Source organism: Ailuropoda melanoleuca, chromosome 4, assembly GCF_002007445.2.
Source record: "Ailuropoda melanoleuca isolate Jingjing chromosome 4, ASM200744v2, whole genome shotgun sequence".
In the NCBI taxonomy this organism is placed as follows: Eukaryota; Metazoa; Chordata; class Mammalia; order Carnivora; family Ursidae; genus Ailuropoda; species Ailuropoda melanoleuca.
In genome coordinates, this window is record NC_048221.1 from 66,278,484 (window position 1) to 66,290,878 (window position 12,395).

General features: G+C 44.4%; 1 protein-coding gene across 4 annotated transcripts in view; it reads left to right on the plus strand.

Moving 5' to 3' along the window:
• Nucleotides 1–17: 17 nt before the first annotated feature.
• Nucleotides 18–12,395, plus strand: part of CHST10 (carbohydrate sulfotransferase 10) — a 29,517-nt gene continuing 17,139 nt past the window's right edge. The window contains exons 1-5 of one of the 4 annotated variants that reach the window (XM_034658984.1): nucleotides 19–197; nucleotides 1,891–1,960; nucleotides 6,077–6,245; nucleotides 10,847–10,941; nucleotides 11,489–11,620. In XM_034658984.1, the coding sequence (XP_034514875.1) occupies nucleotides 10,899–10,941; nucleotides 11,489–11,620 (175 nt within the window). In that variant the 5' untranslated portion in view covers nucleotides 19–197; nucleotides 1,891–1,960; nucleotides 6,077–6,245; nucleotides 10,847–10,898. Of the gene's footprint in view, nucleotides 198–1,890; nucleotides 1,961–2,317; nucleotides 2,461–6,076; nucleotides 6,246–10,846; nucleotides 10,942–11,488; nucleotides 11,621–12,395 lie in introns of those variants that run through there. The other 3 variants (XM_011224928.3, XM_034658985.1, XM_019799628.2) reach the window with 3 other exon arrangements.

Sequence of the window (12,395 nt, forward strand, 5' to 3'; positions counted from 1 at the left end):
CCCCCCCCCCATCCCCGGTGAATGGGAAAACGGGGCGAACCGGCGCTTCTTTGTGAGCACCATCCCAGTGTTTTTTGGTGACTTGAGGACCTCTCTAGTTGGTGGGATTAATGAGAAGAACCTCCATCACGTTAATTATGCAAAAAGGCGGTGTCCTTGCTGCGGGATGGTGTGACGAAGGGAATGATTGATACTTGGTAATTTATAATTTACTTCTTTCATCTTTGGCTGAGAATTTGCATTTGTGATTCGGTGCAAAGAAAAAGAAAATGTTCTACTTGGGTGCAGGGAACATGCAGAGAGAGAGGGCAGGGAAGAAGGAACATATGCACCCTTTCCTAAGTGCACAGTTAAGTATGTCTTTGGTGGGGTGAGAAGGGAAAGGATGGTTGGAAATGCATATTTCCTGCCAGACAGGCTGCAGAGTGCTTTCAGCCCTGATTTTGACAGTCAAGAGGCTGGTCAGAAGTTGGAGGTTGAAGTATAAATTTCTACACTCTGGCTAGGAAGATGAACCAGGTTTTCCAAAAGCTGTCATTTTTGTTTTCCAAGTCTCTAAAGGCAGGAAAGGGCTGGGCAGTGAAGAGAAAGCAGTGCAGCCAGGTTCTGTCTGGTTAGGTAAGGGGGAGGACTGCCATAAAGGGCTTTTTTGTCTGAAACACCCAGAGTCCGGGGCTTTGGGCCATAAAGAGTTGGGTATTGGTCAGTTTTAACTGCCAGGGTGAGAAATGTCTCAGACATTCTTAAAATTAGGCAGCTCAGTTTAGGTCCAGCTTGCTGATCTCCAGTACCTATTCACTCTGAAATTTTCAGTGACAGGGTAAAAAAGAAAAGATAGAAAGAGAGAAAATAGTCTTCTCCCTTTTCTACCATTGTAATGATGAGTCCATCTTGGCTCAAAATTGGAATTGGAAAAATCTTTCCATCTTTGCTTTTGACTCTGAAGAACAGAATCTCAAGGAAATACCTGAGAGAAAAATTCTTTCCGTTCCTGAAATGAAAACTGGGGTGTTTGCAAAACTGAACAAAGGAGGGAAAGAATCAGGAAATATCCCAGGCAATATGCAGGTATATTCAGATCAGTGTTCAAATGCTTGAGGTTAGACAATAAAAAGGTGGGAAAGAGCCAGAAATAGAAACAGGAGAGAGGTGAATTCAGGACCTTCAAGATTGCAGAAACAAAGAGTCTGTTTTCTTCTGATACAGGTCTGGAAGAATCGGGATGTGAGTACATCAAGCTTAATCTTTCCATCTGCATAACATGAAATTGCTTTTAGTTTTAACGTTGAGCTCTTCAGAGTAAAAGGAAACACAGCTAGACTGTACTACATGCATCCCAGGCAGTTTGGGCTATATTATGTGTTAAATGAGTTGTATGTTTATTTTGCCAGCCAACTCTATTAAATCTGTAATCTCTCTAATTCCACGAATTCAGCTTGTTTCCAGTTATTCATTCATGATGTGTCTGTGTCGTTTGGCTAGAATTTGCCAGGGTGTTAAAACCTAAAAAAATGCAAAATCCAGAGAACATCTTGGCACTGGAAGATTTCATCATCCCATCATCCTCCACAGGAATCCTTTACCCAATGTCAAACATACAAAATAGATATAGTAGGCTTTGATTCTTTTTGCTACAAACTTATTTCATTTTTCCTTTGAAGTTACAGGGAACAGTCTTTTAAACAGCTACCTCTTTGGCACTGTTAGAATATTTATTCATTTGCCAGGAATCCCAAATATAACCCACCTCTGTAAGAGACCTGTTGTGCAAAACGTACTTGAATAATCAAAGTGGTTAACTGTTTCCCAAGTATAGACCAAGTTGTACTAAGTAAGTCGATCTTATCACTTCTAATGGTGCTTATTGTTTTTTTTAATAACCCTGTACAGTGACAGGAGAAACCAAGAATCTCAGGCAAAGCAAATACTGCAAGCAAATGTGGACCCCAGGTCTCAGAAGGTATGTGAAGGAGAATGTGAGCTCACTAGTTATTTGAGATCCATGTCATTTACTAATCTCACTGCCTCTTCTCTTGCTTGTATGGAGGTTTTAGGAAATTTAAAACTCTTAAATAGGAGTGTGTACACTTATACTCAGAAATGTTTTCTTCAATGTAATAGTAGAAGCACCCTCCCAGGCTGGGGATTAGGTGAGTTTGCTTTGCTAAGAGCAGTGCCTGACATGTAGGTAACCCCAGGCAGGTGTTTGCTGTTCTTTATTGTTACTCTTGAAAATCTTTTTTTTTTTTTTTCATTTATTTGACAGAGAGAGCAGAAAGAGAGAACGAGCAAGATTTGGGGGGAGGGGCAGAAGCAGAGGGACAAGCAGACTCCCCGCTAAGCAGGGAGCCTGACATGGGGCGCCACCTCAGGACCCTGGAATCATGACCTGAGCCAAAGGCAGACGCTCAACCAACTGAACCAGCCAGGCGCCCCCATAAAAATCTGTCTTAAACTCAGGTATGTTCTTCAGCTGGACAGAGTAAGGAGTGTGTTTTCATGCTGGTACCTAAGGATGATCAATCACTCTAAAACAGTAAATTGTAATGATTATGACCAAGCAGACAAAGGACATTTCTGAACTTAGATTGAGAGAAACCCTACAAATTTAAAAGCCGCCAGAACTGTTGTGGCACTTTATATATATTATAAATTCATATGCATTGTTTTATTACATTGTTATGTAATTTTATTGATGAGGTGATAACACTTTAGTTCAAAATCCAAAGATATGGACGGTTTGGTTATAGAATGTCTCCAGTTGCTCCAGCCCTTAGCTACTGAGTTTCCCTTCTTCTTGTTAACCACCCCCCTCCCAGGGCTACCAGCTCCTTGTGCATTACCAGGCTTTTTTTTGTGAAGTTTCCTTTAGTGCCTGGCTGTGTTTTGAATGAATGTTAAAAACTGAACACGGGACATGTGATTCTTTCCCTGGAGTATGTATGTGATGGGGTGGGGCATCCAGGAGTGTCCAGCTCAGTAAAGGACCCTTGACAGGTTATCTGGGCCAATTCCTAGACCTCTAGGTCACTCAGCACGAGGGACACTGTCTCCTTGCTGCTTTTGGGACACTGACCAAGCTGTTGGCTTAGGTGCGGCATGATTTCCCTCACTCTGTTTTGTCTCTTTTCAAGATTCCCCTTACCCTTCTTTGTTATTAACTGTGGCCCTTCACACTTCGTGTGATCATGTATGTTAATAGCTCTATTTGTTTATCGGCCTGTCCACCTCTGTAGAAGCATCATGAGAGCGGGGAGTATATGTTGCCATATCCACAGGGCCTGGAACAACTCCTGGCTCAATGTGGGCCCTCCGTCAGTATTGCTGAATGAATGAAAGACATTTGGAAAAAAGCTATTTAAACAGAGTTAAATGGGCTTATTTACCACAGGACTTTTCAGAACCTTTAATAAGTGAGTATGCATAGCAAAAGTAGAACAAGGCAGGTAGAAGTCAAGCTCTTCAGCACAAACCCAGAAAGGTTTTGTGCTTTTGGAGGACAGCTCACACACAGGGAAAAGCCACTGGCAGGAATATTATTGGCAGCTGACCAAAATGGATTTACAAGCATCTTTTTGAAAATGGAGGGGACAGAGAATTTGTACCAAAAGATGGTGATAATACCAAACCCATTGTTAGTCATTACAAACATGTAAAATGTGTGCTGCCTTTCTTTTAGTTTAGAGGAGAAAAAAAAAAAAAAAAAAGACTGAGATTTCTGGTAGGTTCAGCTATGTTCTTGCTTCCCTAACTCTGCTCTCCCCATAAGAAGAGAAACCACTTTAACCACCAGCTCTGAGTCGTGGGTTTTCTAAGACTCCAGCCCTCTGGCTTGGTTTCAGAACCCAACATCTCCAGGTGAAAATCTCATTTAATGACTGGAAATGGGAAAGCTCTGAAGACAGGCATGCTGACTCCTGGGATCCTAGGGGCTCAGTTCAGGGCAGCACACCGTGACCATGGGGGGCCTGGGGCACACTCATGTTTGCCACCATTAGCTGCAAGAGGCAACTTGGGAGTTGTCTTGGCTCCTCGAACAAAGGAGAGTTAATTACAGAAAATGTCAGGATTTTTAAAGGCCGTTTGTCACCGGGCTGCAGGGAGAGCAGTGGCCCTTGGCAGAGCCATGGAGGAAGGACTGTTCATTTCAGGCCCCAGTGTCTCTGCACACAGAAATTGTGAGCCTTGAGGGTGTCATCCTTGTACAGGAGGCAAACCCCATGGAGAATTGGTATATTCAGGGAAACAGTGCAGATAGTGGGGTGGGCTTACAGGAGCTGGGCCCAAGGGAATTTGGAATGCCTTTCATTTTGTTTCACAAATAGGGCAAATCATTGTAATTTTTCTGAGGTCAGACCAAATCCTACTTCTACAGAGTCTAGTTACCTACAGGTAGGAAGGCTGGAAAGAAGAGTAAGTGGGAACAGTGATGGAGGTCTTTGATTCTAATTAAACCTCTTTAAGCTGTTTTTTTCAGAGCATCAGTGGACGCTCGTTGACAGATATTCTTTTGAGACTAGTTTTCATTCTTATAATGGAAGGAGGTAGGAGGAGAATGGCTACTATGTCAGAATGTCTAGAATCTGTATTTTAAAGGACTGTGGCCTGGGACCAGCAGTTCTCAGCCCTGGCTGCTCATTAGAATGTGCAGAGGTTTTAAAACAAGCTCTGGATCCAGTGACATTTGTTGTCTTGGGTTCGGTGTCCTTGGGGCCCAGGGCATTGTTATATTTTTTAAAAGCTTCCCGGGTGATTCTAATGTGCACCCAGGGCTGGAACCACTGCCCTAAACATAAAGTCAGCTATCATTAGGGAGATACTTAGATTCAGAATGCATGAACTTCCAAAGCAGAAGCATGCAATGAATGGCTAACTGGAACCCCTAGTCTTTAGGATTCATAAAAACCCAACCTGTCAGATATTGTGGATCTTACTAGTTTATGTGCTAGTTTTTAGAGGCCTTGATGGTGATGCTGATAATTATGGCTGTGGTGATGGTGATGACGGTGGTGGAGGTGGTTGTCGTCTTCGTCTAGGATGGTAGGTCTAGGTGGTGAACACTTAGCTGTGTTAGAACACTCCTGCTGCCTTATGGAAATGTTGAGGCTGGGGAATGGCCACGTGGATAGCGCTTTACATTTTTGACTGTGCTCTTGGAAGAATAGCTTCAAAATTTAAATCAAATCATGACACTGCTACCCCTCTTCTCATGGAAAACTGTCTTCAGTGGTTTTCCACTGCTCACAAGGTGAAACTAAATTCCACAAATGCTCTGTAAGATGCAGTGTTCTCTGACCATAGCTGCTTTTGCTCATCTCTAACATTGATCTGGAAACTCCAGCCACTGGGGCTTTCCTTTGGTTACTCAAGGGCCCCTGGCTTCTTCTGCCTAACCCCCAGGCCTCCATTCCCTACTGGTCCCCTGGCCTGGGGACCTCCTTTCGTAACTGCTGTCCCTGATCTCTCCACCCAGGTTCTGTCCTTTTGTATTTTCCTCTCACAGAGCCATGTCTCCACCTCACACCACTTCTAGGATAGACTCTTTCATGGATGTAGGTCTCTCTGTTAGACTGCCGGCTCTATAAAGACATAAACTGCATATGTGTTTGGTTTGGGACTTAAAGTGTGGTATCACATCCCTGGCACCTATCTTGTTGGATGGATGAATATACCTTTTCATGATGAATTTGGCAAGTAATTATTTTTAGGTTATTGTGTCCTTAAAAGTAAATGCAGATAGACATCTGTTCATGTTTGTGTGTGTCATATGTTTTAAACTGTAGAGATATTGGGCCTGAGGGGAGGGGTACTTGAGAGGGACCAGGCTTTAGTCTTACTGGTTCTGGTTGGCGCTCATAGCACATGACTCAGAGAATAAGTCCTGGTTTATCTAAATTTTCTCCTCAAATTCTTTTTTCTCTAAAGTCTGTGTGTAATTTGTGAATTTCTTCACTATAGACCATGAGGAAAAAAAGGTAGGCGGTTAAAAATAGTGCATCTCTCCACCCCAGGCTTTCCCTGCCCAGCAGGAGCCTCCCTAGAAAGCACCCGTATGTCATGTGCTCTTTCCTTTCAGGCCCTGGGTGAACACGCTTTCCCACCGTCTGCAGCCAGCCCCGTCTTTCTCTGTGCAGGGAAGACCACCTTCCAAAACACTGCTGCTGCTTCTGTCAGAGGACTTGAGGCTGACAAAGTGTAACACCCTGATGGAGGAGTAGTCTGGGGTGCAGGGCGATTAGAGCCAGGTGGGGGCACCAAGGAGCTCCAACCTTATTTTTCTAACACTTTCTTTCCTTTAAAAACACTCATATAAGTACAGCAAAAGTATTAAAGCCAAGAATCTGTTTTTGTTATATTTTGTTATATATATATATATATATATATATATATAGTCATATATAACAAATATATATATATTTGTTATTTGCACTTTATGCTTTAAGTATTAAATCATTTTAAAAAGCTAAATAAAAACTAATGAAGACAGGGGCAACTGGGTGGCTCAGTTGGTTAAGTGTCTACCTTTGGCTCAGATCATGATCCCGGGGATCAAGCCCCACATCAGACTTCTTGCTCGGCGGGGAGTCTGCTTCTCCCTCTGCCCCTCACCCCATTTGTGTTCTCCTCTTTCTCTCTCTCAAATAAATAATCTTTTTTAAAAAAAAAAGTAATGAAGACAGAGATGTATTTACTAAATATTCAGATACATGTTGATTTTGTCACTTAACCACATTTTCTCCCAGCTAGAAAAGTATTTACCATCCTTTCCCACACCTTACCAAGTGGTAAGGAAACTGCAGTCAGTAGTGGTCAGGTAGAAAAAATAAACAGCAGAAATAAAAACACCAGGGGGCATGTTATATGAGTGGCATCTTTTATATTTTATTAGTTTTTACTATAAAATGGAAACATGTTTGTTGCAGAAGTTTTTTTAATATGTAAGTGTACAAAGCAAAAAATAACTGCTTTCATTGTCTCAAGATTTTATTTTGTGCATTACATGCATGTATCTGTTTGGATATGTGTATAATCACATACATTCACATATATAACTTTTTTGCAGAGAGGATCATACATTCAATTTTGCAACTTGTCCTTTTTGTTTACGGATATAAATTGACATTTTGGATCTCTGTAATTGGCCTGCCCTTCAGCACAGAGTTTTATTTAAAATTTTAAAAAAAATTGTTGGACTCCAATGAGATTTCTTAACCACCACCCCCCCAGTCAGTATATTTAAGTTGTATATCTGTTCAAATGCATGTTAATTGCTGTGATTTATAAAATGTAATTTTATTTTCAAATAATACTGAAGTCCAAGTAGCTTTTAATTGTTTTCTAGTCTCAGGCAATAGGTACTAAATACATAACTACTCTCATGTGGATATTGGAGAAATAAGGTTGAAATTGGGGGCCTCATCCTTTAAGGAGTTTGGGAACTCTTGGGTAGAAGGTTGGGAAAGGTGCCTTCAGAAGTACCTTTCAGCTCTCCTGAGTTTTCCTAATTAGTTTCTAGGTAGATGTAGGCATTCAGCAAATAGTGTTTGTTGTGTTGCTGAGTGCCGGGCACTATTCTAGCCCTTGGTGTACCTGGGGGCACTTATATTCTACTGGGGGGGCAGATGGTGAATGAGTAAAAACGTTCAGGCTGTGGTAGGTGCAGTGCAGGAAATGAAACTAGGTGGGGCGAGTGGGTGTCAGGGAGAGCTGACTCTTCTGTTTGCACAGGAGCAGGCCCTGCTTACCTCCTATTTACCGAAGCCCGCTCGCCAGCAGAGAGCATTCCCTCCCGAGCTGCCTTTCACAGTGACCACTGCCAACAGGGCACAGGGTCATTGTCAGACCTCAGTCTAGTCTGGGCGGCTCTACCCAAGACTCTGGTGAAGGCCTGTGATTTTATATTCCTTTTCTCAAGAGAACATTTTTTGGTAGGGGCTAGGGTTTATGCACATGAAACTTTCCACATCTGCAGCCCTCATCAGGGTCCCCAGGTGTCTTGGGCTGACCCTGCCCAGTCCAGGTGGGCTGTGATGGGGATGAGAGGGAGTGGGGGCCTTGCAGACCTCCCTTTTCTTGACCCAGTGCAGCGGCCAGGCTCAGAGCAGGAAAGGGACTCTAGATGTCCTAGGTAAGTAGGGGTTTAATTAGAGTCACTTTCGAAGTTGAACATGTTTGAAGTAAAATTCTCCATCAGAAAGAAGACATTGGCTGATGGATTGTAAGTTGTTGAGGCAGGCCATGTCTCATGGGGGCCTCACAACACACTGGTAGGTATGCAGTGGTGGTTTTATCCTTACAATTGAGAATATTGGGAAGATTTTCTGGGAGAAGAGGATAGACCCTCCCACCCCCAGCCTCAGGCCTGGGTAAAAGAGTAAAGCATTTCTGGCTTGAAATTAAAACCTAAGCCTTCGGAAGACAGGCATGGCCTCAGGATAATGCAGGTCTCACATCTCAACTAGCCCGGATGTAGAAATCCTATCCCTGAGCCACTGGGCTTCCTGAAGAGCAGATGAGATGACCCTTCATTTTCATGTAAGTCTGTCTATTCATCACCTTCCTACTATTATGTAGAGGTCAGTGGACAGACTCAAATTAGATCCCTTCAGAAGACTAGCTCCCACTGGAAAGATTAGATTCTTCAGCCATAAGAACCTCCCAGCTGCCAGCTTGATGCCCAGGAGGGTGCTCAGGGGCCAGAAGCCTAGGTCTGAGCAGAGCAGGGCACCATGAGTGAGCAGTGCTGGGAGGTTCTCTTGCTGTGCAGAGTAAGCATGTGTGAGGGAGGCAGCCCCAGGTGGCTCCCCTCATCTGTATCCGCTTGTCCACAGCACTTCTCTTAGCAAAGCATGAGTTGCAAGCCCCAGGCCACTCAGCGCCCAGAGTGTTCCTCGGCCTCGAAGGCTTCCTGAAAACTGGTACAAAGGAACAAATGCCCCTCTGCTCTGGGTGTGTATCTCCTGCCTGGTACTTGTCTCCTTTCTCTTTACTCCTTCCCCAGCCCACACTGGTTCCTCTGCCCCTCTGCCCTTCTGTTAGAAAAGGCTGCAGTTGGGGTTTCTCCGTGGAGTGCTCCCACTGTAAAATCTGAGAATCACTGCCTTGTAGGGACAGGACTGCAGTGCCCTAGGCCGCTGGGCACAGTGTGTGCCTCACCTATCTCTGGAAGAGAAGAATTAGGAACTTCAGTCCCCTGGGATGAGTCTGGATTTCATTTCCCCTCTTCTTGGGGCAGACCATGTTGTCACATTCCTTTCTGGCCACTACACTTAGACGGTTGTTTGCAGATCAAACTAGAAAGTCAGAGAGGGTCAGTTTATGTTTATAGGGGCACGGCTGCAGGCCATTTAGTCCTCACGACCACCCTGGAAGGAGGAGGGCCTTGTCTGAGAGGTGGGAAATCAAGGCTTAGGGAGGTTAAGTGACGTGCTGAGTCACAGAGCTGGTGAGTGGTGGAGCCATCTAGGCGCTCTCTGTTGTGCTGTGCTGCCTCAGACGAGCAGGACTGAGGGAGAAAGGGAGACTCAACGCAGGCAGGCCAGCTTCAGGCAGCTGGAGAGGGGGGCGCATGCCACATGTTGGCAGTGCAGCCGGATATAATACAGGACTCCCAGTGAAATTTGAAACTCAGAGAGACAACAAATCACTCTTTAAAGTGTAAATATGTCCCATATAATATTTGGAACATACTTCTACTAAAACATTCACAGTAGGCCCCCTCATCTGCGACTTCACTTTCCATAGTTTCAGTTACCCGCGGTCAACCGTGGTCCGGAAGCCGATGATCCTCCTTCTGACGAGTGGTCAGAAGGCCAGTAGTAGCCTTAACACTATGTCACTGTGCCTGCGTCATTCCCCTCACTGCGTCTTATCTCATAAGCAGTTCACCGTCTCACAGCATCACAGGAAGTGTAAGTACAGCGCAATAAGATATTTAGAGAGAGAGTTCACATTCACGTAACTTTTGTGATGGTATATTGTTGTAATTGTTCTATTTTATTATTAGTTATCATTGTTAATCTCTTATTGTGCCTAATTTATAAATTAAACTTTTCCATAAGTATGTATGTGTAGGAAAAAGCAGAATATTCAGGGTTCGGTACTATTCCATAGTTTCAGGCATCCACTGGGGGTCTTGGAAAGTATCCCTGCTGGATGAAGGGAGACCATTGTTTATCTGAAATTCAAATATAACTGTGTGTCCTACATTTTTATTTAGTTAATCTGACAACCCTCTTTGAAGGCCCCAGGAAACACTGGGTCTAATGTGTGAGCACATGAGGGTGACAGAGGGTGGCTCCCAAACCACATTTAATCCTGCATCTCAGGTGGCTGCATCTTTTACCCAGCCTCAGGCCTGGGTAAAAGAGTAAAGCATTTCTGGCTTGAAATTAAAATCCAAGCCCTCGGAAGACAGGCATGGCATCTCAGGTGGTAAGCTCCCCATTGCAGGAAGTATTCAAGTATAGGCTGGATGACCACTTGGTGGAGGGAATTCAGGTTTCAGATGCCTGATTCCAGTGAGATTCCAGGAGGTAAGTGTTGAGACAAGGAGGAGAGTTGATTACCTAAGTCCCTCCTGAGCTTTGTCCCATCCAGCGTTCAGAAGCTGTCTGAAATCATATGTCATCAGCACCTTGTTGAGAGGACCAGTTCTCCCTGCTGCCCAGGAGTGATGGATGGCCTTAGCCAGCTAGTGGAAACCAACCCAGCCCAGCATGGTGTCTTTAAGTGGTTTGGTTTGGCTTGAAGAAGCACTGTGTTAAAGGTGAAATGAAACATGCTTTTTTTGGTCTCTCGCCAAGAATTGACTGTGACTTCCTGGCTCTTTATGTGTCCCCTGCAGCATGACCTGCTGAGGATTAACATGCCCTGCATCACTCCCGGGCAGTGACAGCATGAAAAACACCCACCCCCAAGCTTCTGTGCAGACGCTTGCAGGCAAGTGAATGGAGACCGGGAAACCCTGTGTTCGTTTTCACTGTTTTAGCAATTCTGTAGGTGTGGCTGCATCTATCTTGTCAGCATGTCAGGGTTTTACACAAGTCCTGCTTATAATTACCTCAATATGGCTTCTGCCCTCCGCAAATTACCACAGCCAAGGTCTGACCCTTGGTGGACTTCCTCCTGCCCACCTGCTTCCAGGCGCTGGCTACTGCTGGGGACCAGGAACGTGTGGACTATGGCTTGGGCCAGAAAGGAGTTATGAGGCAAATATGCAAAAATCTTATCATGTATTCCAAAAACAAATGGAAGTGGCCCCTCTCCATTAGAGCTTTTTAAAATTTGTTCGAATTATCAGATCAATAACTTCATATTATTAATTAAGAATAAAATTTAAATAGTCAAACTACCACTGTATCAATAGAAACTTTTTTTTCAAGTATTCGTATTGATGCTATTAACTAAAATCACCTGTTCTTTTTATTACCTTCCGTTTAATTGATTTATTTATAAGCGCCAGGGGCATCTCACTTTTGTTTTCCAGGAAGAATTACTGAATGGCTGACATTTGACAACATGCACCACCAGTGGCTTCTGTTGGCCGCATGCTTTTGGGTGATTTTCATGTTCATGGTGGCTAGCAAATTTATCACGTTGACCTTTAAAGACCCCGATGGTAGGTATGCTTCCTCGTGGAATGGATTTCGGCTAATCCAGACAATACTGTGGTATTGTTCCTGGGTATATGCACAGATGACCTTTGTCACAGAGTCGAACATTAATGCCAGAAGTGACCTCGAAGGTCATGGCATCCAGTTCCTTCGTGTTAGAGAGGTGCAGAAGAGGAGGTGGAAAAGGACAAAAGTGTCTTCCCTGCATCTCCCTTGGGGGTGGGTGGAGCACGCTTTCTCTGTGGGACCATTTGCCAGGTTGTCTCCTGGGCCCCAGGCTTGGGAGTTCACCCTGCTTGGTGTCACCATGAGACACGCCATGATTGACCAGCGTCCCTGTGTCCTAGCTGGTGCTGCATACTGGTAGCCACGCGTTTGAAAGTCACCTGCAGTTCACTGGGAGGAAGGTGATGTAAATATTGTGTCTGGTACTCTGTGAGGGAACTCCCCTTAACTTGATGTAGATGTTCAGATGAAGACATATAAAGAGCACCAAACTCAGGTTCAGAACTTAGTTTATGCCCTTGACCTTTGCTTACCTACGCATTAGTCGTTTTTTTTCTACAGAATGGACATGCTGACAGCTCCAAGATTGACCTGAGTACAGTGAGGCTCTCTGATCTGTGAGGTTGCTGGGTGTATGTAAGGAGGTGCACCTGGAACCCCAGGGTGACTCCTTCCATGGCAAAGTGAGGCAAGGCAAACGGGAGATGTTGAAAAGGCTTGTGAGCAGCTTCGGATTGGCCTGATGTCGTCTGCCTGATAGGGAGTGTGCTTGCA